Source organism: Falco peregrinus, chromosome 3 (assembly GCF_023634155.1).
Source record: "Falco peregrinus isolate bFalPer1 chromosome 3, bFalPer1.pri, whole genome shotgun sequence".
In the NCBI taxonomy this organism is placed as follows: Eukaryota; Metazoa; Chordata; class Aves; order Falconiformes; family Falconidae; genus Falco; species Falco peregrinus.
In genome coordinates this window covers 110,326,004-110,351,573 of record NC_073723.1, presented here as the reverse complement: position 1 = coordinate 110,351,573, position 25,570 = coordinate 110,326,004, and the positions used below count along the sequence as shown (strand labels likewise).

At 62.5% G+C, this 25,570-nt stretch overlaps 2 protein-coding genes across 4 annotated transcripts in view; both read right to left on the bottom strand.

The window, feature by feature from the left end:
- USP48 (ubiquitin specific peptidase 48) overlaps window positions 1-4,272 on the bottom strand; it is a 30,628-nt gene extending 26,356 nt beyond the window's left edge. The window contains exons 1-5 of one of the 3 annotated variants that reach the window (XM_055798942.1): window positions 4,041-4,272; window positions 3,079-3,199; window positions 2,680-2,836; window positions 1,670-1,797; window positions 445-569 (exon numbers count right to left, since the gene is read on the bottom strand). In XM_055798942.1, the coding sequence (XP_055654917.1) occupies window positions 445-569; window positions 1,670-1,797; window positions 2,680-2,836; window positions 3,079-3,199; window positions 4,041-4,174 (665 nt within the window). In that variant the 5' untranslated portion in view covers window positions 4,175-4,272. Of the gene's footprint in view, window positions 1-444; window positions 570-991; window positions 1,095-1,669; window positions 1,798-2,679; window positions 2,837-3,078; window positions 3,200-4,040 lie in introns of those variants that run through there. The other 2 variants (XM_055798941.1, XM_055798943.1) reach the window with 2 other exon arrangements.
- A 710-nt stretch (window positions 4,273-4,982) lies between these two features.
- HSPG2 (heparan sulfate proteoglycan 2) overlaps window positions 4,983-25,570 on the bottom strand; it is a 33,513-nt gene continuing 12,925 nt past the window's right edge. Inside the window, 52 exon segments of the mRNA XM_055799932.1 lie at window positions 4,983-5,503; window positions 6,008-6,111; window positions 6,189-6,272; window positions 6,348-6,418; window positions 6,509-6,588; window positions 7,189-7,263; window positions 7,371-7,424; window positions 7,516-7,638; window positions 8,432-8,609; window positions 8,703-8,935; window positions 9,627-9,848; window positions 10,380-10,478; window positions 10,554-10,662; window positions 10,738-10,847; window positions 10,933-11,032; window positions 11,118-11,262; window positions 11,351-11,435; window positions 11,719-11,835; window positions 11,917-12,064; window positions 12,148-12,260; window positions 12,335-12,601; window positions 13,316-13,413; window positions 13,500-13,695; window positions 13,770-14,030; window positions 14,739-14,918; window positions 15,009-15,201; window positions 15,273-15,454; window positions 15,790-15,924; window positions 15,999-16,142; window positions 16,234-16,372; window positions 16,456-16,607; window positions 16,691-16,829; window positions 16,914-17,065; window positions 17,147-17,285; window positions 17,372-17,523; window positions 17,606-17,744; window positions 17,841-17,992; window positions 18,073-18,211; window positions 18,476-18,633; window positions 18,821-18,959; window positions 19,696-19,850; window positions 19,929-20,067; window positions 20,152-20,297; window positions 20,376-20,511; window positions 20,597-20,739; window positions 21,439-21,579; window positions 21,670-21,792; window positions 21,980-22,039; window positions 22,560-22,740; window positions 23,270-23,370; window positions 23,447-23,557; window positions 23,644-23,870. Of these exon segments, the coding sequence (XP_055655907.1) occupies window positions 4,983-5,503; window positions 6,008-6,111; window positions 6,189-6,272; window positions 6,348-6,418; window positions 6,509-6,588; window positions 7,189-7,263; window positions 7,371-7,424; window positions 7,516-7,638; window positions 8,432-8,609; window positions 8,703-8,935; window positions 9,627-9,848; window positions 10,380-10,478; window positions 10,554-10,662; window positions 10,738-10,847; window positions 10,933-11,032; window positions 11,118-11,262; window positions 11,351-11,435; window positions 11,719-11,835; window positions 11,917-12,064; window positions 12,148-12,260; window positions 12,335-12,601; window positions 13,316-13,413; window positions 13,500-13,695; window positions 13,770-14,030; window positions 14,739-14,918; window positions 15,009-15,201; window positions 15,273-15,454; window positions 15,790-15,924; window positions 15,999-16,142; window positions 16,234-16,372; window positions 16,456-16,607; window positions 16,691-16,829; window positions 16,914-17,065; window positions 17,147-17,285; window positions 17,372-17,523; window positions 17,606-17,744; window positions 17,841-17,992; window positions 18,073-18,211; window positions 18,476-18,633; window positions 18,821-18,959; window positions 19,696-19,850; window positions 19,929-20,067; window positions 20,152-20,297; window positions 20,376-20,511; window positions 20,597-20,739; window positions 21,439-21,579; window positions 21,670-21,792; window positions 21,980-22,039; window positions 22,560-22,740; window positions 23,270-23,370; window positions 23,447-23,557; window positions 23,644-23,870 (7,690 nt within the window).

Genomic DNA, 25,570 nt, shown 5'->3' with positions numbered 1-25,570 from the left:
ACACCCCTAAACGACAAAAACTCTGCAAGAAGGTGTAAGCAGATCATAGCATCCACCAGGAAAAAACAGAACACCTGCTTACAACTCGCATACACCATTTTATATCATTTTGGAGGCAAAATCCACAGCTCCCAGAACACAGGAATAAAAATACAACACGTGAGTACACAGTTTTCTATCTGCGAGATTTTACGTCCCATTAACTCACTTGCACGTTTAATTAGTAAATTTTCATTAAAGGATTAAAAGCGTCTGGAGAACCACACCACCACCACCACATGCACAGAATCAGGAAACCTGAAAGCTAAAAACCTCTTACAAAATGTTTCAGCAGAAGCTTACCTGCCCGCTCCGGCTGTTAGGAGGGATCTTTCCCCCGCCTCACATTCTTGTAAAAGGTTTAAATATTTACAGAAAGGTTCTTCCTGAAGACCAGATACTTACACCGTGACGTAGGCGTACTCTCCACAGAACTGCTTTTGCACTATGTTTCGAACATCTGGGTTTTTTTGTTTGGATAAAGTATCTTCCAGCAGTGACATGAACAGCTTTGAAAACTCCTGGGCGTCCTAGAAGTGAAAGCCAAGTCCGTTAACAATATGCGGCAGCACAAAGCCCAATCACAACCTTGTCGCTAATTTACTGCAAATTACCCGGAGCCCTCACACAGGCTACATAGAGGCTTCGGTCGTGCACTGAATAGAAAAAAAGACCAGTCGGGAGAACTAAAGAAAAAGAGGAATTTGCCTAAAAGGAGTGCGAGGCCCCCAGCGTGACACCACGGCGTGAGCAAACCTGGCTCCCAGCCAGCCGCGCCGGGTGGTTTGACTTCTGCCCCACTCCTTGCAGGGCTCTGGAATTTAAAAAAAAAAAACAAAACAAAAACACTCCTGCAGGGCTTTCTATCCCCTTAATGCTTGTTTTTCAAAGCTGAGCACGCAATACGAGCTGTCCCCACTTGCCTTATAGGCAAAAAGAAAAATAAACCCACCCCAAACATGAGAAGCTGGCCTGTGGATTCATCCCCTCCTGCAAGGCTCGGGAGCCTCCCCACACCCATCTCAGCGCCTTCCTCTCCCAAAACCAAGCAGGCTTTGGCCTCTCCCAGCTGTCCTTCAGGATCACCGGTCAGTAGCGACCGCTTCCTTCCCCTCCCAGAGCCTCCCAAGGAAACGCGTGCTGGCGCTCAGGCTCCTCTTCCCACGATCTCCCTTACTTCTCCAAGCGGACTTTTTTCAAGCCGTGCCCTGCTCCTGAGCTCTCTTCAGTTCCACCTCTGCAAGACCCCGCTGCGGCACTCACGCCTCTCTAACCGTGCTTTCTCCAGCCCACACCCTTGCCCTGGATGGTGACTGGCTCTTGGTGACCCAACCAAGTATCTTCTCATCATGCAAGAGCACTTCAACCCCTGCTGGACTACCCGCCTGGGAGAAGCAGCCCACCAAACACCTGCGAAAGGACCCTCAGGGCTCGACTAAGTGCTAACAACACTCCCAGTCCCCATCCCATCACTCCCAGTCCCCATCCCATCGCTTCCCGGGCTCCACCTGACCTCCCATACCAATGGGAAGAGCCTGGAGCACCACTTCTCCTGTTGTGTTTGTACTGTGCAGCAGAACCTGGCTCTCGGAAGGTAATTAATTACTCAAGGGCCGTGCCTCAAACCTACCTGCTGCTGCCCGGTATCCAAGCCCAGTGCTTTGACAAATCCAGAGGGATCAATGTATCGCCTTTTGCTGTTCTGCAGCAAGGCAAACAAGTACTGGAGGTGCTCGCAAATGGTCTGAGGCTCATAGTCTATTAAAACAGGTTGCACAAATTACAGTAAGTAATTCAAGGCAAGAGATAACTGTTCCAAGTAATTTGCTTGTTCTTTCTTTCTAAGAGTAAATTTAACGATCAGAAGTGATGTTTTTTAAAAGTCATTTCAAGTTATCATAAGAACCAAAGTGGTTCAAGTCACTGATGGCTTGAAATCCCAGTGCAAGCCAAATATCACAGAATTATTTAAGTTGGAAAAGACCTAAAGATCATCAAGTCCAACTGTAAGTGTCCCACAGTGCCTAGCACGAGCAAGTGAAGAATTCAAGCAGAACGCACCGACTGCCACATAGCAATAGCGTCTTATTTACCTTAAGTAGCGAGACATCATTTAAAAATCCCATAAAAATTGGAACAGAAGAAATCGGGCAGCTGCCCTGACCCAGAGCACACCTATAGCACCATACCGTACATAAAGGTACGTCAGCCGGGGCCACTGCCCACTGTGCAGCCAGGAGTCTCATTCCTACTGGGCACCTAAACTTTTGCCCTCCCATGGGATGAGTGCGGCTCCGCAATAACGCAGATCGGTCCCAACCCATGTGCTTCCACCCCCCAGCACCATCATTAAGCTGAGAATGCTTTGGAAAGCAGCCTGGCAAGGAACGAACACGAATCAGATTTTTGAATCTGATCAGAACATTCTGATTTAAGAAATAACTCAGATAAAGGTTAGTTTGTTCCCCAAGGCCGGATGATAAACTCAAAAACAATGGCGAAGAGATGGGATAAGCAGGCTGTAGCTTCTCCCCTCAATTCTCCTGATAAACACTATCCCGAAGCGGACGCCAACGTGTAAAAATTTAGGAGAAAATGAGCAAAACCACTCCTGCTCGCAGCAGATGACTTCCCACCCACCTTTGTCCTTCGGGATGCCCTCTCCAGTGGCGTACTCACTGCAGGTGCTGGGACACAAGTAGAGGGCTTGCCGGAGTTCCAAGTTAAGAAACCACATCTGCAAGAAAGTGTTCACGTAGCACGTGGCGCCGAGGTTCGTTAAGCCCACAAATGCGTTCTGGTGTAAGAGAGAAAGTAACAGTTGTCACTTGTCACTGTGGAGGAGCAAGCAGAAATCCAGCAGCTGGGGCGGCAATTTTACAGCTGTTTTTCAGGAAAACGCCACTCCGGTACTGTACAAACAGCTGCATCCCAAACTCTCTGGCTACAAGGGGACACAAGGTGTCACCGCCCCTTGTCCCCATCTTCTCCTGGGGACCAGGAAGGGCAGGGGATGCTTTTGGGGGAGGGGAGAGCTACCTTCTTGCGGCGCTCGCAGTTGGGGTCGTCGATGTTGTGGAAGCTGTTCTCGTCTATCTCACCCAGCCAGACGTGCTCCCCGATGCCCACCAGGCAGTTGGGGTTCCCCCGGCAGTTCCTCCTGTAGAACCAGCACCCACCCCAACTGTCACCCTCACTGAAGGGATGGTCCCGTCCCCTGAGGGGGTGACCGTGGGGGACAAGGGCAGCAAGGGGGACGCTTAATGCTAAAAAAGAATGAACAGGGTGGGATGCAGGTCCCACACACCCCGCAAAAACAGGGGTTATGGATGAACAAAGAGATAGAGAACTAGAGGGGAGGAAAAAAGGGGAATCCTAGGGAAGAGTACAGGACCTGGGGAACCAAGGAGGGAGGGGGGCCCCCACAACCCAGGGGGATCCCCAACATCTGGGGAGCCAGGCAGGGAGAGGGACCCCCACAGCTCAAGGGGGTCCCCTACATTTGGGGAGCCAGGCAGGGAGGGCCCCCCCGCCAATCCTGGTGGGATCCTCTATATCAGGGCAGCCAGGCAGGGAGAGAGACCCTCACAGCCCGGGGGGGGGGGTACCCTATGTCTGGGGAGCCAGGCAGGGAGAGTGGCCCCTGGAACCCGGGGGGTGCCCTATATCCCGCCCACCCCAACCCCAGAGAATGAGGGTCCCAGAGAAGGGAATGGGGGGGGGAGGGCTGTCCCCGCCGGCCCTCAGGACTCCAGGAAGGGCAGGGTGCTTCCCCAGCCCCCCGGGAGGGTGGAGGAACAGGGGGCGCCCCCCGCCCTGGGGGTGAGGCGCGCACAGGAGGGACCAGGCGAGGCCCCAGACCCGGGGGGAGCGGGGGAGGCCTGGGGTCCCCTGCGGCCCCGAGGGCCGGGGTAAGCGGCGGGGGGGGAGGCGGAGGGCCGCGCCGGGAGGACCGGGGGGGGGGAGGGTTCCGGGGGGGGGGGGGGGGGGGGGGGCGGTACCGGCAGGCGCCGCGCTGGCAGGGCTCCAGCCCGACGCGGTAGGCCGCTTCGATGTGCTCCTGCGCCACCGCCTCGGGCGGCACCGTCTCGGTCCAGCGCCACGCCGCCTTCTCCAGCTGCAGCCGCGGCGCCATCGCCGCCACCGCCCCGAGCTGCGGCCCGGGCCTGCTCCGGCCCCGGCCCCGGCCTGGTCCCGCCCGGCCCCTCCTGCCGCTGCCGCCGCCGCCGCCGCCGCCAGGGCCTGTGACGCCACGCGCGCGCCGCGCTGCCGGGCGCGAGGCGCTGACGTTGCCGGGCTGCGACACGCGGCGCGCGAGGGGCGGGGCCTGCGGCGGGGCGGGGCCACCGGGGCGGAGCCACCGGCACCCCAGGGCCCCCGTCCCCCCATTTCACGCTGCACCCCCGCCGCACCCCCATTCCGTACCGCCCCGTACCCCCCTGCACCCCAACACCGTAACGCTCCCGCCCCGTACCCCCGCACTCCCAGACCATAATCCCCCGTAGCCCCATAGCCCGACCTGTACCCCCCTAGACCCGCACCCCCACACCCCACTCCCCAATACTATACACACCATACCTCTACCCCGCCATAACCCCCTACCCATACCCCCATACCATACATTCCATACTCCCCAATACTATAACCCCCATACCCCTACCCCCCATAACCCATACCATACATTCCATACCCCCCTGTACTATCCCCCCACAACCCCCCCATACCATACTCCCCAATACTATCCCCTCTCCATACCCCTAACCCCAATAACCCCCCCTACTATACTTATCATACTCCCCAGTACTATCCCCCTATACCCTACGTTCCATACTCCCCAGTACTATCCCCCCCCCATACCATACTCCCCATACCCCCCAATACCATGCATTCCATACTCCCTGGTACCATACCCCCCCATACCATATGTTCCATACTCCCCAGTACTACACCCCCCCATACCACACGTTCCATACTACCCAGCCCCCCCACCCCCGGCGCACCCCCAGACACGCAGCCGCACTGGTTCTCTCTCCTTTAATAGCTGTCCCCGCGGGGGTCCCCGCCAGCACCCCGATTGTCCCTCGCGCCCCACCCCGCTGCCACCCTGGGGGGCATCCAGGCGGCCCGGCCACCCCGGCACAGCTTCGGGGTGCCGGTGGGGGGGGGTGTAAACATTTTTGGGGGTCCCGGCCCCCCCCCCGGAGTCTCCCCGGGGCAGCGAAGCACCGTTTCCTCCTGGCTTGGTTTTTTTGGAAAAGAGTAAAATTGGCCACAATCCCCCCAAAGAGGCTGGGGGGGGTTAGGAGGGGCAGGGGGGGGGCGGGGGAGCCCCCCACCGCACCGTGCCGCAGGTCGATGGGGTGCCGGGGGGTGCCGGGGGGCGCCAGCGCCAGCCCCCGCAGGCAGCCGGTGATGCCCGAGGAGAACTTGCCGGCCGTCAGGCTGCGGGGGTCTGGGGCTCCGCCTGGGGGGGGGGGCACAGGGTGTGCGGGGGGGTCCTGTGCCACCCGCCTCTGCCCAGCCCGTGTCACATCAGGTGTCCCCACCCCATGTCCATCACGTGTCCCGTCTCATGTGTATTTCATGTCCCACCCTGTGTCCCATCAGGTGTCCCATTCTATGTTCCATCAGGTCCCATCAGGTGTCCCATCACGTGTCCCATCCCATGTCCCACCCCATGTCACATCAGGCGTCCCATTCCATGTCCCACCCTGTGCCCTGTCCCATGGCCATCCTGTGTCCTATCCCATGTGTGCCCTGTCCCACCTCCTGTGTCCCACCCCCTGTCCCACTCTATGTCCCACGATGCAGCCCATGTCCCATTCTGTGTCCCATCAGATGTCTCGTTCCATGCCTCATGACACATCCCAACCCATGTCCCATCCCATGTCATGCCCTGTTCCATCCCACCCCATGGCCCACCCATGGCCCCCCCTGTGCCCCCCCCGTCCCCCAGGTGCCACCATACCCACGAAGATGCTGCCCTGGGTGTTGGCCATGATGTTGGCTCCCGGCGACTCCCCGCTCACCGGCTCTTCCCCATCCACTTGCAGCTGCCCGCGGCGGCCCTCCCTGCACGGCACCCATCAGCACCCACCCTGACCCCCATCCCGCCCCCCACCCCTCCCCCTGCCCCAACCCCCACCCACCTCGTCACCACCACGCGGTGCCACTCGCCATCGTTGATGGGGTCTTCAGAGATGATGGTGGCCTCGCCGCTGCCCAGCTGGTAGCTTCAAGGTGACATGGGATCAGCACCCTTGGGTGGCACAGGGCACCCTGAGGTGACACCGTGTCCCCCCACTCACCTGAACACCAGGTGCCCGTCCTTCAAGCCGAGGCCAATGAAGTCTTTGGCTTTGCCACCCTCGCCGGGCTCCTGTGGGTGCAGTGGGGCGGTGAGCGGGGTGGGGTGCACCCTGACCCCCACCCTCAGGGGGCTCAGCACCCTGGTCCCCTCCCCGCTCACCGCCCCGTGCCACAGCAGCAGCCCGTCGGCGCTGCCCGTCCGCAGCTCCAGCTCGATGCTCTCAGGCGCCTCGGGTGGGCTGCGAGGAGAGGGGGATGGCTTGGTGGGTGCAGCACCCCGGGATGGTGCAACGGCACGAGGGGTGCAGCACCCTGGGAAAGGTTCAGCACCCCAAGAAGGCTGCAATGGCCCAATGGGTGCAGCACCCTGGGAGGGTGCCATGCTATAGGAAGGAAGGGTGCAGCACTCCAGGAAGGATGCAATGCTGCGATGGGTGCAACACCACGATGGGTGCAATGCTGCTGGAAGGGGTGCAATGGCATGATGGCTGCAACACGGTAGGAAGGGTGCAATGCTGCGGGAGGGGGTGCAGCACCTTATGAGGGTGTAATGGCATGGGAACAGGTGCAATGCTAGGGGAAGGGTGCAACGCTGCAATGGGCGCAATGCTAGGGGAAGGGTGCAACGCTGCAATGGGCGCAATGCTAGGGGAAGGGTGCAACGCTGCAATGGGCGCAATGCTAGGGGAAGGGTGCAATGCTGAAATGGTGCAATGATGGGAAGGGTGCAACGCTGTGGTAGGTGCAGCCCATGGGAAGTGGTGCAACTCCCCAGGCAATGCCACGGGTGGGGGTGCAGCACCCTGCTCAGAGGGGCCCTGTCCCCAGTGTCGCTCACCCCCCGGGGAAAGAGCTGCCCAGGCAGGGCAAGGTAGGAGCCGTCCTGGAAAGTGGCGCTGAACTGTCCTGGGGCATCTGGGGGGAAAGAGAGAGGATGAGGGGGGGGGGCCCACGCCCAGCTGCCACGCCCACAGCATCACTTTTGGGTGCAAGAAGGGGGGAAAATGGGTGCAGGGACCTACCGCCACCCCCGCTGCCTTCCTGCCAGTCCTGCTCCAGCTCCACCAGTGCCAAGCCTGCAGGCAAAGGGAGGGTGGGGAGGGGGTGGCACATGCTTGCCCCCTCCCCCCCATGTCCCCAAGTGTCCCCAAGCATCCCCTGACTCACTGTGCTGGCAGTAAGGGCCAGTGTAGCCCTGTGGGCAGAGGCAGGCGTTGCCCTTGCAGGTGCCGCCATGCAGGCAGGGGTTTCGGTGCAGGCAGCGGTCCTCCTCCTGCTCGCAGCGTGGCCCTGGGCACACAGAAGGGGACACCAGGTGACACAGGCAGCGGTGAGGGTGGTCAGATCCTCTCAGCTCACCTGCTGCACCGGGAGTTCCCCTTGCACACGTGTGTGTGCAGGGTAAACATGCACATGAGGCGTGTGTGCACACAGCACGCACAGCAGCCACGCTGCACGCTCCTGCACGCTGCGCATGCTCCTGCACACCATGCACGTGTGAAAACTATGCACACAGCATATGCATATGTATAAACGCACACATGGCAGATGTACACTCGTGCAAACTGCAGCCAGTGCATAGCACGCATGCCAACTGCACACACCACACGTGCATGTGCAGCACATATGTAGTATGATCTCATACTGTGTGAACATGCAGCAAATGCACCCACTTGCAAAGTGTGCACACAGGTGTTCCCAGCACCCCTGCATGCACGCATCACACACGCCACTTGCAAAACACGTGTGCACACAGTGCACAGCGCACACATCTGCAGCTCACATGCACGCACGGCAAACGCATGCACTGCACGCACACCCCCAGCACACATGTGCACACAGCAAACACATGCACCGCACACACACAGCACACATGTGCACACAAACGCATGCACACACAGCAAAGGCATGCACTGCACACACACATGCCCAGCACACATGTGCACACAGCAAACTCATGCACCGCACACACACATGCCCAGCATGCCCAATACGCAGCACACTTGCACCCACAGTGCACACGCATGCTCTGCATGCATGCACATGCCAACTGCACGCGTGTGCGCCCCGGTGTGGGCCTCACCGCTGAAGCCGGGGGGGCAGAGGCAGCGGTAGGCAGGGGTGCCAGCCGGCAGGGGCAGGCAGCGGCCCCCGTGCAGGCAGGCAGCGTGCAGGCAGGGCGAGCGCTGCCCACACTGCCCCACGCCACGGCTCCGTAGGAAGCTGTATGACAAATCCACCTTCTTCCCATTGATGGAGACCTGGGGGGACACCGGGGAGGGGGGGATCAGCCCCCAGCCTCCCTCCCCCAGCGAGGGGACCTGGGCACTCAGGTTGGATTCAGGGGGTCTCACCTCTCCAATGCAGCCCCGGAAGGAGGTGTTGGTTGGGGGGCGCAGGGGGGGCTCGGTGCCCCCCAGGTAAAGGGGGGTGCGGAGGTTGAGACCTTGGCTCTTGCCGGGCGAGGAGCGTTTCACCGGGGCGGCGTCATCCACCACCAGCGTCCCATCCTTGTGCACCCGCTCGGCTGTCACCCGGTGCCAGTGGCCAAGTGTCACCGGCTCAGTGCTCCGGAGCACTGCTGGGCCTGGGGGGACAGGATGGTGGCATCACAAGGGGATGCGGGACACCAGGGATGCTTGGGGAGCAGAGAGGTGCCCTGGGTGATGCTGGGGGACCCCACTGATGCCTGGGGACACTGGCAGCATCTGGGACCAAAGGGATGCCAGGAGACCCTGGTGGTGTGACAGCGATGCTTGGGGATACTGGCAGTGCCTGGGAACATGGGTGATGCCAGGGGACCACAGTGACACCAAGGGACTCCCCACTGATGTCCGAGCACCCTGGTGACATCTGGGGACCCGGCTGCTGCCAGGGCAGGGACCCCAGTGCCATGATGCCAGGGGACCCAAGTGACACCAGAGGGACCCCAGTGGTGTCTGGGGACACAGCAGCACCTGAGGAGCCCAAGGAGGCCAAGGGGCCCTGGTGACACTTGGGGACCCCAGTGGTGCCAGAGGATCCTGGTGATGCTTGGGGACCCCAACAATGCCAAGGGATGCCAGTGACACTTGGGGACCCTAGTGATGCCAAGGGACCACAGTGATGCCAGGGATTCTTGGTGACACTTGGGGGCTCCAGTGGTGCCAGGGGACCCCAATGATGCCAGTAGATGCTGGGAATACCAGGTCACCCCACCTATACCCAGGGTCCTCGGTGCCACCAGCCCCCCTCCCCCCCCTCAGTGCCACCAGGACCCTGTCACCACGCCAGCCCACCTGAGCCCAGTTCATAGCGGAACTCGAGGTGGCCACCAGCCATGGTCAAGGCGACAAAGTCCTCAACGGGGGCGGCTTTGCCGGCACTGAAGAGCAGGAGCCCGTCGGGTGCCAGCGGCAGGAACTCGGCTTCCACCCGCAGCTCGTGGTGGACGTTGGTGAGGGGTGGGTAGGAGACGAAGGCGCCCGCCTCACCGAAGGATGGCACGCTCACCGCCTCGCCTGCAGCACCCTCACATCAGCGCCCAGCCATAGGACCCCAGCCTCCAGCCCCACTGTGACCATCTTCCCAGGGTGCTCCCCAGCCCTGTCGCCAGCATGGTCCCCAGGCCTGTGCCCATCTCCCCACTGTGGTCCTCAGCCTGTGTCCCTAGGGTGGTCCCCAATGACCCATCCCCATCGTGCCAATCTCCCTGGGGTGACACCCAATGGCCCATCTCCACCATGTCCATGACGCCCATCTCCCCAGTGACCATCTCCCCAGATGGCACCTAATCTCCTGTCCCCATCACGCCCATGTCCCCAGGGCCGTCCCAGCCCCATGCCCATGTCCCTGGGGTGCTCCCCATCCTGCACCCATGTCCCCAGGGCAGACCCAGCCCTGTGCTCACCTCCCCACAGCAGTCCCCATCCCATGCCCATGTCCCCAAGGTGGTGCCAGCCCGATGTCCATCCCCCTGGGGTGCTGCCCATCCCACGCCCATGTCCCCAAGGTAGTGCCAGCCCTGTCACTGTGTCTCCAGCCGTGCTCACCCTCGGTGCACCTCTCCCCAGCCTTGCCCAGGTGGCAGCGGCAGGTATAGCCCTGCCCGTCCGGCCGGTTGACGCAGGTGGCATCAGCCCCACATGCCTCTGTAGGGCGACAAGTCATGAGAACCCATCCAGGGAGGGACATTGGGGTGACATCCCCAGGGTACAGGCACCTACCTGGGTGACAATGCAAAGCCCGCGAGTACTCGCAGTTGCTGCCGGTGAAGCCAGGGGGACAGCGGCAGATGTAGGTGCCACTCTCGGCATCCTGGCACACGCCGCCATTCTAGAGGGGGTGACATGGGTGTCAGCGATAGGTGGGGATGTGTGGCGATGGGTGGGCATCAGCCCCCATCCTCACCTGGCACGGCTGGTCCTGGCAGGTGGGACAACTGGTGACACCGTGTGCTTGCAGGTCCATGTTCCCAAAAGCCACCTCCTCCCCTTGGATGCGGAGCTGGCGAACGCATCCTATGGAGGGATGGTGATGGGGTGGAGGGAGTGACAGGATGGCTCAGCCCCTCCACCCGGCGCCCACCAAAAACCCGCCACTCACCCATAAATCCACGGCTGAGCCCTGTCTTAGCCACGGCACCAAAATCGGGGTACCCCCCCAGGTACAGCTCCTCGTTCAGATCCAGCCCTTGGAACTTCCCCTGCAGGCACAGGCAGGTGGGAACCACCTCCAGCACCCTGACCCCCACCCAATACACATCAACACACACACCCCCAAAAAAATACCTGGGAAGTCCCATTAATGGGGGGGTGCCCATCCAGTGCCAGCGAACCCCTGGTGAGGTTGCGGAGCAGACGGACGGTGTGGTACTCGCCCAACTGCAGCGGCGTTGGATGCCGGATGGTGGCCATGCCCGAACCAGCATCAAACCTTATTTTTGGGGGGTACAAGGGGTGTGGGTGGGTGCTGGCACCCATTTCTCCCCCCCCTCCCCATAGCACCCACTGATGGGTCTCACCTAAATTCAGGGCGGCCGCCCACCAAACCAAAGGAGATGAAGTCGGCGCCGCTGGTTTTCCGCTGCCCGTTATAGAGGAGAAGCCCTGTGGGGTGGCAGTGGGTCAGGCAGGGTGGTCCCCACCTTGGGGAGGGGGTCACATACTGGGAGTCCCCAAAATACCCCCAGGATGGAGGAGAAACCCCCCATAAGGTGTATGTGGGTTCAGATGAATAGAGAATGGGAGCCAAAGGATGGAGAAGGGAGGATGGATGGAGGGATGGAAGGATGGAGGAATGGAGAGGGAAGGGAGGAGAAAACGATGGAGGGGATGTGGAAGGGACATGGAGGGGACACGGAGGGGACATGGGGCTCCCGTCAGTGCTCACCATCAGCAGCATCAGGTCGGAAGGTGATGACAATCTCGAACCTCTTGTAGGCATCCTTGATGGTGGGCAGGGGGAGGAAGGAGCGGGGCGTCTGCCCGAAATAGGGGACCAGGCGCTCTGCAGGGATGGCAGAGTCAGGAGGGGTGGGAGTACGTTCCCCCCCACGCCCCGTCCATCCATCTGTCCATCCATCCTCACCTCGGACCTTGAGGACATAGTAAGCAGTCTCCTGGCCGCGGTGGTTGGTGGCAGCGCAGGCGTAGACGCCAGCATCCTCATGGTGCACGGCCGGCAGCGTCAAAACATTCCCCTCCACCCTGGCACCTGCCGGCAGCTCCCCCTCCAGCTGCGGCAGAGCAGGTTGGGGGTCAGTACCCATGGGGTGCCCCCCCGACCCTGCATCCCCATCCCTGCATCCCTCCACCTCACCTTGCTCCAGGTGATCTCCGGCACTGGGAAGCCAGATGCCAAGCAGGGCAAAACAGCCGCTGAACCCACTGAGACCTCCTTCACCTCCGGCTGCCCGGCGATTTGGGGGGCAGCTGGGGACACACGGAGGTATCACCACCCCGCAGTGACACCATGTGCGTCCCCAGCTCCGTGTGCCCATCCTCACCCTGAACATGGAGGATGACGTGGGACTGCACGGTGCCCACAGCATTGGTGGCGGTGCAACGGTACTGCCCAGCATCTGCCCGTTCTACCCGCTCGATGGTGAGGGTGCCGGCGCGGACCAGCACCCCGGGTCGGATATGGCCCCCCACTTTGCTCCAGGTGACGTGGGGACGGGGTTCACCCAAGCCCAGGCACTCCAGCTCCACCGCCATCCCCGCCAGCACCGTCTGCACCGCCGTCCGAATGTTGATCAGGGCCCTGGGGAGAGCTTGGGGGGGACAGTGGGGTTTTGGGGGCCCCCCCTGGCACAAGGAGGCATTGTGGTCGGGGGTGCCAACCAGAGGAGTGAGAGATGGGGAGAAACAGGGTGCTCGAGGGCATGGGGAGACCATTGGGGCAGCCATGGGTGCAGGGAGAGACTGGGGGTATTGGGGTGCTCATGGGCATGGGGAGAGATGGCGGGGGTACCAGGGTGCTCTAAGGTTTGGGGAGAGATGGGGGATACCGAGGTGCCTGTGGGTGTGAGGAGAGATTGGAGGTGTCAGGGTGCCCACAAACCTGAGGAGAGGTGGGGGGTATTGGGGTGCCTGTGGGCATGGAGAGAGATTTGGATGGGCACTGGGAGAGATGGGAGGTACTAGGGTGCCCATCAATGTGAGAAGAAATAGGGGGCATGGGAGTGTATGGGGGGTGCAGTGAGTGATGGGGGGTGCCCGGGTGCCCATGGGTGTAGGGAAATGAGGGGTACCAGGGTGCCCATGGGCACTGGGAGAGATGGGGGGTAATAGGGTGCCCATCAATGTGAGAAGAAATAGGGGGTACGTGGGTGGATGTCAGGTGCCAGGATGCCCATGGGTGTAGGGAAATGTGGGGTACCAGGGTGCCCAAGGGCATGGGGGAGATGGGGGTACCGGGGTGCCAGTGTTGGTGGGGGACAGGTTGGGAGGTGCCGGCATTTCCCAGCGCACGGGTGCATTCCTACCCTGGATGGTGAGGGTGGCCCTGTCCTCCGCCTGCCTGCCCGGGGCGCTGGCCCGGCACACGTACACCCCCTGCGCCCCCCACGCCAGCTCCGGCATCCTGGGGGGACACAGCCGGGGTGTGGGGACACAACCGGGCTGTAGGACCCCAGGGGGGATCCCACTGCCCTGCCCCCCACTCCTTACCGCAGCACCCCATCCCGCACGCTGTGGCTGGAGGGCAGCTCCCCGCCATCCTTCAGCCACTCCAGACGTGCCCGGGGGTCCCCCGAGACGGTGCAGGCAAATTCGGCGGTGCTGCCCACCCCCTTGACGAGGCTCCCCGGCGTTATCCGTACCGTCAAGGGACCGCCGCCGGCATCACCACCATCACCAGCATCCCCTGGGCAAGACACAAAGCCCTGATGGTACCCGGCATCCCCAGCGCGCACCGTCCCCGTTGCGGCGGGGGCTCACCGTGAACGGCCACGTGAGCGAAGCTCTCAGCAGTGCCAACGCGGTTGGTGACGAGGCAACGGTAGGTGCCAGCATCGGCGGGCAACACCGGGCTGATGCGGAGGAGGCCGGCACGGTGGATGGCGCGGGCCGAGAGGCTGCCATTGACCTTGTCCCAAGCATAGAGCAGCGGTGGGGTGCCATGGGCCAGGCATTGCACCTGCAGCGCATCACCGGCACGCACCGCGGTCTCCTCCGGCAGGCTGGTGGCGTACGGTGGTGCTGCGGGGACGGCCGGTACCGTCAGTGCCCAGCCACAGCCAGGATGGGGCAATGAACGGGTCAGCAGGGCAAGGAGGGCAGCGATGGGAAGGTGTGGGTGGGGATGGAGGTGGGCATGGGCTGGGCTGGACCAGAGACAGACAGATCCACAAAGGATGGGATGGGATGGATGGATGGATGGAGGGGTGTGAGAGGAGGTGGAGAGATGGGTGTGAGCTGGGAGGGCTGAGTGATGGATGAAGCCACCAGGCAGGGGTGGATGGAGGAGTTTTAGAGGAGAGATGGGCATGTGCCGGGATGAAGGAGAAACAGATGGATCCATGAGGAAGAGATGGATGGAGGTGTGTGAAAGGAGATGGAGAGATGGGTGTGAGCTGGAATGGATGAGTGATGGACAGATCCGTGAATAGGGGATGGATGGAGGAGAGAGACAGGTGTGCACTGGGACGGGACAAGCAGACAGACACATCCATGGGAAGGGCTGGATGCTGGAGCTTGAGAGATGGAGAGCAGGAAGTGTCGGGATGGAGTGAGGATGGATCCACGAGGCAGGGCTCGATGGGTGGGAGCAGTGATGGAGATAGCCGCGTGCGGAGGAAGGACAGAGAGGAGCCAAGGATGGGTGATGGCAACATCAGGGGTGAAGGGAACAGTGCAGATGGCAGGAGGGGCCCAGGGGCACCCTGACACCCCCCACCCCGCCCTTACTCTCCACGTCGAGGGTGACGAAGACCTCGGCAAAGCCAGCGGGGCTGCTGGCGTTGCAGATGTACTGGCCCGAGTCCTGCTGCGCGGCGCGGGGGATGACCAGGCTGCCGTTCACCACCCGGTGCTGCCAGGGCAGGGGTGCCCGCAGCTTTGACCACTCGATCCGCGGTGCTGGCTCACCTACAGGCAACGCCGGTGCCCGTCACCGTGGTGTCAGGGTACCGCGGCACGACACCCCTCCTCCGCCACCAGCCTCCAGCCTCCCTGTACCTCTGGCTGTGCAGTGCAGCGTTGCGGTGTCCCCAGCCACCACAGTGACAGTGGATGGCGCGGTGACCTCAGGGGCCCCAGGGTGCGACTGCGCCGTCACCACATGGACATCCACCCGGGCTTGTGCCGAACCCAGGGCGCTGTGTGCCGTGCAGACGTAGGTCCCGGCATGCTCCAGCTTGGCTGGTGAAAGCTGGGGAGGGGGGGACAGGGTGGGTTAGCGAGTACCAGGCACCCCCTGGCACCCCAGGGTGCCCTGCTCACCTGCAGGATGGCCTGGCTGTCCATGTGCAGCAGCGTTTGGTGCTCCACCTTCTGCCGGGAGCCCAGCCGGCTCCAGCGCACCAGCGGCCGGGGTTCGCCCCGGCCAAGGCACTCCAGGCTGAGGGATTTGCCCTCCTTCACTGTCACAGGGCCTGGTGGCATCACTGACACCGTGGGGGCACCTGGAGAAAGAGGAGAACATCAGCATGGGGCCAAGTAAGGATGTTGACATGGCCATGAGGACACCACCACCCTGAGGGCATGCGGAGCATGGGGAGGATGTCAGCATGGGCATGGGGATACCATCATCCCAGGGGCACCTGGAGGACATCAGCATGGTGACATGGACATCACCACTCCAGGAGCACCCGAAGCGTGGAGAGGACATGGGTATGGGGACACCATCACCCCAGGGGTATCTGGAGCACATGGAGGACATGGGGATGGGGACACCACCACACCAGGGACATCTGGAGCACATGGGAACAGGGACAGGGCCACCCTGGCCACCTCGCACCTTGCACCAGGAGGTTGACGACGCTGCTGGCGACGCCGAAGCGGTTGGAGGCCACACAGTGGTATGCACCCTGGTTGCCCACATGGGCGCCGGTGATGGAGATGACGGAGCCATTGGGGCTGATCTTCACATTGTCTGGGCAAGGAGGGGCCATCAGCACCAAGGCCATCCTGGAGACCATGCCAGGGCCACCCTGGGGACCACCATACCTTGGAGATGTTGGCCAGGTCCCATCCGCCAAGTGACGTTGACGGGCCGGGCGCCGTCGTGGACACGGCACTTGAAGGTGGCATCCTCGCCTGGTGCCACCGCCATGCTGTGTGGGTCAATGGAGATGATGGGGCTCTGCAGACCTGTAGGGACAAAGGGACAGGGAAGCCATGAGGTCATCCATGTCCCCCATCTCCCCTCGGCATCCTCCCTCGCCCCCATGGCCTCACTCACGGTAACTGGAGCTGTCCCGGGAGGTGACGGTGACAGTGACAGTGGCCTCACGGGAGAAGCTGCCCGTGTCTGCCCGACACACGTACTCCCCCGAATCAGCCACTGAGAGCTGGGACAGCCGCAAGCGGGACCCCGAAACCTGGGGACATGATGGCAGGAGGTGATGGCATCAACCAGCCACGCATGGCCACTGTCTGCCACTGCACCAGTGTCCCCACCTACCTGGTGCTTGGCTGGGAGGGGACCCCCACGCTTGTACCAGGTGATGGTGGCCTGTCCCTGCCCGGCCACCACACAGTCCAGGTCCAGGGTCTGTCCCTCGGTGACAGAGGATGCCGAGGACTCGATGCGGATGGGCGGCGTGACACCGGTGGCTGTACGGGCAGAGTTAAGGGCAAATGTCCCCACTGGTCCTGGGCACTGGTGGGGACCCGTCCCCCCAAAGGGTGGCACTCACGGTGGGATGGGCTGGCTCCGTCATCAATGGTGACGATGAGGGATGTCTCGTGCGTGACACCGCCTGACGTCACCCGGCACACGTACTCCCCCGAATCAGCCGCTGTCACCTGGGGGATGCGCAGGCGGGTGCCCGACACCTCGGAGGGGACAATTTGGGGACAAGTCAGCACCAAAGAGCAGAGGATGGGACAAATTCGGGGTGAGCCCCCCCTGTGCCCTACCTGGTGGCCAGCGGGCAGGGAGCCACCGCGCTTGTACCATGTCACTGTGGCAGGGCTGGATCCTGCCACCACACAGTTGAGGTCCAGGGTCTGTCCCTCAGCGATGGCTGAGGATGAGGACTCGATGCGGAGGGGCTGGGAGACACCGGAGGCTGGGGAGGGGACAGAGAAAGGGGACGTTTGTCACTGAGGTGGCACCTTTCTGTCCCCAAGCACTGCCCTCTTGCACTCACAGTAATAGGTGCCAGCACCGCCGGGCACAGTGACAATGACAGATGCCTCCTGTGTGACGGTCCCCAGGGTCACCCGGCACACATACTCCCCTGAATCGGCCACCGCCACCTGGACAAGGCGCAGGCGGGTCCCTGACACCTAGGAGAGGTGACAAGTTGGGGACACAACAGTGCCTGATACGGGGCTGTGCCCTGCAGGGTGATGCCATCTCCCCAGCGTCCCACCTGGCTGTTGGGGGGCAGAGCTCCCCCGCGCCGGTACCAGGTGACATGAGGGTGGCCCTGTCCTGCCACCATGCAGTTGAGGTCCAGGGTCTGTCCCTCGGTGACGGAGGCAGAGGAGGTCTCGATCCTCACCGGCGGTGTGACCCCGACAGCTGGGGATGGCAGTGGGGTCAGCGGGGGCAGCCACCGTGTCTCCATGGTGTCCACGTGTCACCTCCCACCCGTTCCCAGTACCGTAAGAGGAGCCAGCACCAGTCTGGATGGTGACAATGAGGGACGTCTCGTGCGTGACGCCGCCTGATGTCACGCGGCACACGTACTCTCCTGAATCAGCCGCTGTCACCTGGGGGATGCGCAGGTGGGTGCCCGACACCTGCGGGGGTGACAGATGTGAAAAGGGGGACACAAACCCCTCAACACCCCAAAAAATCCCTGTTCCACCCCAAAATGCTCCTCTGGGGTCCCCTACCTGGTGCTTGGCTGGGAGGGACCCACCACGCTTGTACCAGGTGATGGTGGCCTGTCCCTGCCCGGCCACAATGCAGTTGAGATCCAGGGTCTGTCCCTCAGCCATGGAGGAGGACGAGGACTCGATGCGCACAGGTGGGGTGACACCAGCGGCTGGGGACAGAGATGGAAGGGTCACTCCAAGGACTATGGAACAGTCCCTTGGTCCCCTGTCCCCTCCTGTCCCCACTCACGGTAGGCATTGGCACCGCTGGGCTGGATCGTCACCACGATGGAGGTCTCCTTGGTTGTGGCCCCACTGGTCACCCGGCACACGTACTCGCCCGAGTCAGCCGCTGTCACCTGCAGCAGCCGCAGCCGGGAGCCGGACACCTGCGGGGAGGGGACACATGGGTCACCAGGGCCACAAGAGCTTGCACAGGGCCATCAGCACTTGCACGGGGCCATCTGGGATTGCATGAGGCCACATGAGCTTGCATGGGGCCACCTGGGCTTGCACAAGCGACATGGCCTTCCATAGGGTCACTTGGGTTTGCATAGGGCCACATGGGCTTCCATGGGGTCACTTGGGCTTCCACAGGGCTGTGGGTCGATCCCAACCACCCCCCTGGAGACATGACCCTCCACGTCCCCTACCTGGTGCTTGGCCGGGAGGGACCCCCCGCGCTTGTACCAGGTGACGGTGGCCTGTGCGGGGCTGGCGATGACACAGTTGAGGTCCAAGGTCTGTCCCTCGGCCACAGGGGATGACAAGGACGAGGACTCGATGTGCAGGGGCGTAGTGCTGCCCGGGGCTGGGGACCAAGAAGGTCAGGGACAGTGGTCACCACCATGTGTGACCCTCCAAGGGACACCAAGAGCCCAGGAAGCTGGGATGGGCGCACACATGGGTGGCTTCCCTAAGGAGCGATTTGTCCCAGATCTGGGGACACAGCAGGACAGTGTCACCCCTCATGGGTAACGTCCCCTGTCCCCACTCACAGTAGGCACCGGCACTACTGGGCTGGATCGTCACCATGATGGAGGTCTCCTTGGTGGTGGCCCCACTGGTCACCCGGCACACATACTCGCCCGAGTCAGCCGCTGTCACCTGCAGCAGCCGCAGCCGGGAGCCGGACACCTGCAGGGAGGGGACACACGGGTCACCAGGGCCACTGGGCTTCCATGGGGCTTGCACGGGTCCATTGGGGCTTGCACAGGGCCATGGGTTGATCCCAACCACCCCCTGGGGACATGTCCCTCCACCTCCCCTACCTGGTGCTTGGCCGGGAGGGACCCCCCGCGCTTGTACCAGGTGACGGTGGCCTGTGCGGGGCTGGCGATGACGCAGTTGAGGTCCAGGGTCTGTCCCTCGGCCACGGCAGAGGACGGTGACTCGATGCGCAGGGGGGGCGTGCTGCCCGGAGCTGGGGACCGAGACGAGAGGGTGACACTGGTGACCATGGCAGAGCCCCACCGGCATAAGCATGTGAGACATGACTCAGTGCCACAGCATGTGGGGACATCCGCAGCTGGCACTGTCACCCCCTGTCCCCACTCACAGTAGGCGCTGGCACCGCTGGGCTGGATTGTCACCATGACAGCAGTTTCCTTGGTGGTGGCCCCGCTGGTCACCCGGCACACGTACTCGCCCGAGTCAGCCGCTGTCACCTGCAGCAGCCGCAGCCGGGAGCCAGACACCTGTGGGGAGGGGACACGGGGGTCACCAGGGCCACGTGGGCTTCCATGGGGCTGCTGGGGCTTGCATGGGACTGCTCAAGCTTGGCCAAGTGCCCAAGTGCCAGCTGGGCTTGCATGGGGCCATGCAGCCACCCCAACCACCCCTGTCGGTGACATTCCCCTCCAGGGTCCCCTACCTGGTGCTTGGCTGGGAGGGCCCCCCCGCGCTTGTACCAGGTGATGGTGGCCTGTCCCTGCCCAGCCACCATGCAGTTGAGGTCCAGGCTCTGTCCCTCGGCCACGGTGGATGAGGACGCCTCGATCCGGACGGGGACACCTGAAGCTGGTGGCCCTGGTGGGGAGGACAGAGCCATAACCAGCCTGTCCGGGACCTGCCAGAATCCCCCGGTGCCACCGAGCCCAGTCTCACCATAGGATGAGCCAGTTCCAGCTACAACAGTGACAATGGCAGATGCCTCCCGGACGGTGGTCCCCAAGCTCGCCCGGCACACGTACTCCCCTGAATCAGCTGCCGTGACGTGGGGGACACGAAGCCGGGACCCTGAAACCTGGGGTTGGGGACATCCATCGGTGTCATGTAGAGGGGGGACAGGGCAGGATTTGGAGTGCTGCCCATGCTGCCCGTGTCTTACCTGGTGGCCGGCAGGCAGGGAGCCACCGCGCTTGTACCACATCACGGTGGCAGGGCCAGATCCTGCCACCAGGCAGTCGAGGTCCAGGGTCTGTCCCTCGGTAACAGATGGGGACGAGGATTCGATGCGGACAGGCGGCGCCAATGCTGCAGAGAGGAAAAGGGGGGACACGGGTGGGTTGTGGCCCCCCCAAACCATCCCCAACCACCACCAGTGTCCCTCACCTGGCACCACTGCCACCTCGATGGCAGCGCGGGCTGTGCCAGCGGTGCTGGTGCCCACGCAGAGGTAGATGCCACCGTCAGCTGCTGTCACAGCAGGGATGACCAGCGTGGCGATGTCGGCATGCTCGGCGCGGGACTGTGGCACGAGGGTGGGTGTGAGTGCACCCACGGTGCACCCACACCCCCCTGCAAGCACCCAAGGGTGCCAGCACCTGGCTCACCTGTGGTGGAAGAGTCCCCCCTTGCTTCTCCCAGGTGATGGTGGCAGTGGGTGACCCCGAGACCCGGCAGTAGAGCCGCACCGTGGAGCCCTCCTGCACCTCTGTCCGCTCCGGGCTCACCTGCACCTGGGGTGCACTGGCGGCTGAGGGAAGCGGGGGGGTCAGCGCAGCACCGGGGGGTGGGGTGCCATGGGGACAACGGGAGTGACACGAGTGATGCAGATGATGAGGAAGATGGGGATGACAGGGACAATGGTGGGTGACAGGCAGAGACAATAGTGATGACAGGGATGATGGGGACAATCAGGATAGTGGCAGTGATGGGGATGATGGAGACAATGGGGACAGTGGGGGTGATGGGGCTGACAGGGATGATGGGGTGATGGATGACGGGAGATGGCAGGGATGATGATGATGAGGATAATGGGGGTGATGGGGACAATGGGGACGGTGGGAGTGATGGGGGGATGGACGACGGGAGATGGCAGGGATGATGATGACAGGGATGATAGGGACAGTGAGGGTGATGGGGACAGTGGGAGTGATGGGAGGGATGGACAATGGGAGATGGCAGGGATGATGATGACGGGGATGATGATGGTGATTGGGACAGTGGGAGTAACAAGGATGATGCAGACGATGGGGACGATGGTGGGTGATTGACAGGGATGATGAGGACAACAGAGGTGACAGGGATGATGAAGGCAGTGGGGGTGATCATAGATGATAGCAAGGATAGGGATGATGGTGGTGACAGGGATGATGTAGATGATAACGACGGGGGCAATGGAATGATGGGGTTGGACGATGGGGACAACAGGGATGATGGAGACGATGCTCACCTTGCACGTGGAGGAAGGCACGCGCCGTGTGCTGCCCGGCGCTGCTGCGTGCCCGACACGCGTAGTACCCCTCGTCGGCGGGCTCCACAGCACCGAAACGCAGCGTCCCACCCTGAACCACCGCCCGTGGCGGCAGCGTGCCTGGGGGACACAGCCCAGCGTCACGCCTGGTTGCCATGTCCCCAAGCCAAGTGCTGGTGTGTGTCCCCACCAGCCCCTGTGGGCACCTACCGAGCCACTCCAGGGTGGGCAGGGGGTTGCCGGTGACCACACAGCGAAACTCTGCCGGTTGCCCCGGTGCCACACTCAGCTGTGCCGGCTCCACGGCAGCGGTGGGGGCAGCGGCGGTGCCGGCTGTGGCGAGAGCCAGGAGTGGGGCTCAGGGCTCGCCAGGGCCCCCCCCTCCAAATGCTGGCCCCAGGCAGTGGGAAGCAGGGGGGCAGCGTGGCACGGCTGGTAGTGGGGTGCACAGTGGAACCCCAGCATGCAGTGGGCGAGGGGAGCACGTGGATTCCCCCGGACCCCCCCAGCGGTGACTTACCTGGTCTGTGCCCCTCCATAAACTCAACAGGTCCATAAAACATCTGGGTCTTTGAAGGGGCTGCAAAAGGGTGAGGGTCTCAGGGGAGCGTGCCCATCACCCCAGCATCTCGGCACCAAGCAATCCCATCGCCCCAGTGGGTGGGGGCCAAGCATGCCCATCACACCAGTATCTAGGCAGTGAGCATGCCTGCTGCCCCAACATCTGGGCGGTGAGCCTGCCTGTCACCTCAGCATCTGGGCATTGCGTGCACCCATCACCCCAGCATCTGGGCACTGAATGTGCCCACCACCCCCCCAGCGCCTGGGCACTGAGTGTGCCCATCACCCCAGCGCCTGGGCATTGAGTGTGCCCATCACCCCAGCGCCTGGGCATTGAGTGTGCCCATCACCCCAGCATCTGGGCACCAAGCATGCCCACCACCCCAATGTCTGCGCATTGAGTGTGCCCATCACCCCAGCGTCTGGGCACCAAGCACGCCCATCACCCCGGCACCTGAGCACTGAGTGCACCCACAACCCCAGTGCCCAGGCACTGAACATGCCCATCCCCCTGGTGCCCGGGTGCCCCACGGGCTCACCCTGGACATAGAGCGTGGCGGTGCCCTCGTCCATGTCCAGCATGTTGGAGCCGGTGCAGATGTAGACGCCAGCGTCCTCGGGCCGCACGTTGCGCAGCGTGAGGATGCCGTTGAAGTCCACAGCGCCCGCCGGCAGCGTCCCGTGGTTCTGCCGCGTCCACACCAGGGTGTAGGCGGGCGACTGGCGGGGAGAGAGAGGCCTGAGGCCACAGGGATGGGCACACAGGGGGGCTGTCTGCTGGGGATGGGGGGGCTGCAAGCCTGCCTAGGCAACCCACGGAGGAGAGGTGGGCACCCAGGGGCGTTGGGGTGCCCCATAGGGGCACATGGGCACCTGAGGGTGCTGGGGGGGTCCATATGGCTGGATGGGCACCCAGGGGTGTCCCTGTGCCTTGCGTGACCCCTGGGGTACCCAGGAGTGTCCCTCTGCTCTGTGGGATCAGGTGGGCACCCAAGGGTGTCCACATGCCTTACAGGGCCTTGGGGGCACCCAGGGGTGCTTGCATGTCCTGCACAGCCAGGTGGGCATCCAAGGGCACACCTGTGTCCCGCACGTCCCCATGGGCACCCAAGGGTGCTCACACGCCCCGAGTGAGTAGATGAGCATGCAGGGGTGTCCCCATGCTCTGCATGGCCCAGGGAGCACCCAGGGGTGTCCCTGTGCACCCTGCATGTCCCCACAGGCTCCCAAGGGTGTCCCCTTGGCTCACCTTGCTCTTGGCAGTGCAGACAAAGGTGACATCAGCCCCGGGCTTCACCCGCTGCACTCGCTTCTCCTCCACAGTGACAGTGATGGGTTTGCTAGGGGTCTCTGTGGGGATGGGAGAGCTGAGCCCCACTCCTCCCCTCCGTCCGTGTGCGCCCCTGCCTCGGTGACAAGGACCTACCGGTGACAATGACCTCGGCGCGGCTGGCGTTGCTGTGCCGTAGGTTGCGGCAGGAGCAGACGTAGACACCGGCATCAGAGGGCTGGATGCTGGCAAAGTGCAGCTCCTCATCTAGGGGGGGACACACACGTGGGTGACACCCCATGTGTCCCCCCCTTGGGGACACCTCAGTCCACCCCTGCAAAGCCACTCAATACCTTGTCGCCGACTCTGGGCGCCCTTGGGGAGGGGTCGCCCATCTTCTCGCGTCCAGTGGTAATAGAAGGGGGGCTCGCCGCTGGCCTGGCACCGCAGGGTGACGGCACTGCCCTGGGCCACCGTGGTGCGCGGCGGGTGGATGCGGACCACCAGTGGCAGTGGGGAGCCCACCGGGATGCACGCCTGCCCGCGCACCGTGGGGTCACCCATGTAGCCGGGCGCGCAGCTGCCAGGGAAAAGGGGGTGAGTGGGTATTGGGGTGCGCAGGGGAGGGGGGAGCAGTGGGAGCATCTGGGGGTGCATATTTAGGGGTGAGCCCATCAGGGTGGGTGCACTGGGGTGGTATATTGGGGTCAGTGTATTGGGATGAGCTTATAAGGGTTGGTAGGGTACATCAGGGTGGGTATATCCGGGTGAGCTCGTAGGGGTGCATATATCGCGGTGAGCACATCGGTGTGGGTATATCAGGGTGGGTATATCCAGGTGAGCTCGTAGGGGTGCGTATATCGGGGTGAACACATCAGGGTGGGTATATCGGAGTGAGCTCGTAGGGGTGCATATATTGGGGTGAGCACATCAGGGTGACCACATCGGGGTGGGTATATCGGGGTGGGTATATCCGGGTGAGCTCGTAGGGGTGCATATATCGGGGTGAGCACATCGGGGTGAGCACATCGGGGTGGGCTCGTAGGGGTGGGTATGGGGTGAGCACATCGGGGTGGGTATATCCAGGTGAGCTCGTAGGGGTGCATATATCGGGGTGAACACATCAGGGTGGGTATATCGGAGTGAGCTCGTAGGGGTGCATATATTGGGGTGAGCACATCAGGGTGACCACATCGGGGTGGGTATATCCGGGTGAGCTCGTAGGGGTGCATATATCGGGGTGAGCACATCGGGGTGAGCACATCGGGGTGGGCTCGTAGGGGTGGGTATGGGGTGAGCACATCGGGGTGGGTATATCCAGGTGAGCTCGTAGGGGTGCATATATCGGGGTGAACACATCAGGGTGGGTATATCGGAGTGAGCTCGTAGGGGTGCATATATTGGGGTGAGCACATCAGGGTGGGTATATCGGGGTGGGTATATCCGGGTGAGCTCGTAGGGGTGCATATATCGGGGTGAGCACATCGGGGTGAGCACATCGGGGTGAGCACATCGGGGTGAGCACATCGGGGTGGGTATATCCAGGTGAGCTCGTAGGGGTGCATATATCGGGGTGAACACATCAGGGTGGGTATATCGGAGTGAGCTCGTAGGGGTGCATATATTGGGGTGAGCACATCAGGGTGACCACATCGGGGTGGGTATATCGGGGTGGGTATATCCGGGTGAGCTCGTAGGGGTGCATATATCGGGGTGAGCACATCAGGGTGAGCACATCAGGGTGAGCTCGTAGGGGTGGGTATGGGGCGAGCACGGGGTGAGCACATCGGGGTGAGTTCGTAGGGGTGCATATATCGGGGTGAGCACATCGGGGTGGGTATATCGGGGTGAGTTCGTAGGGGTGCATATATCGGGGTGAGCACATCGGGGTGGGTATATCGGGGTGGGTATATCGGGGTGGGTATATCCGGGTGAGCTCGTAGGGGTGGGTATATCAGGGTGAGCATATCAGGGTGAGTCTATTGGGGTGCGTACATTGGGGTGAGCATGTGGTTAAGCCCATCAGGGTGGGTATACGGGGCTTGGTACATTGGGGTGAGCCCATCAGGGTGAGCACTTTGGGATGGGTCTATCGGGGGGAGCCCATCAGGGTGGGTATTGGGGCAGGTCTATGGGGGTGAGTGTATGCGGGTGAGCACATCGGGGTGAGCACTTCAGGGCAGGTATAGTGGGGTGGAATCTTACAGGGGTGGATCTTACAGGGGTGAGCCCATCGGGGTGGATCTTACAGGGGTGAGCCCATCGGGGTCGGTATATGGG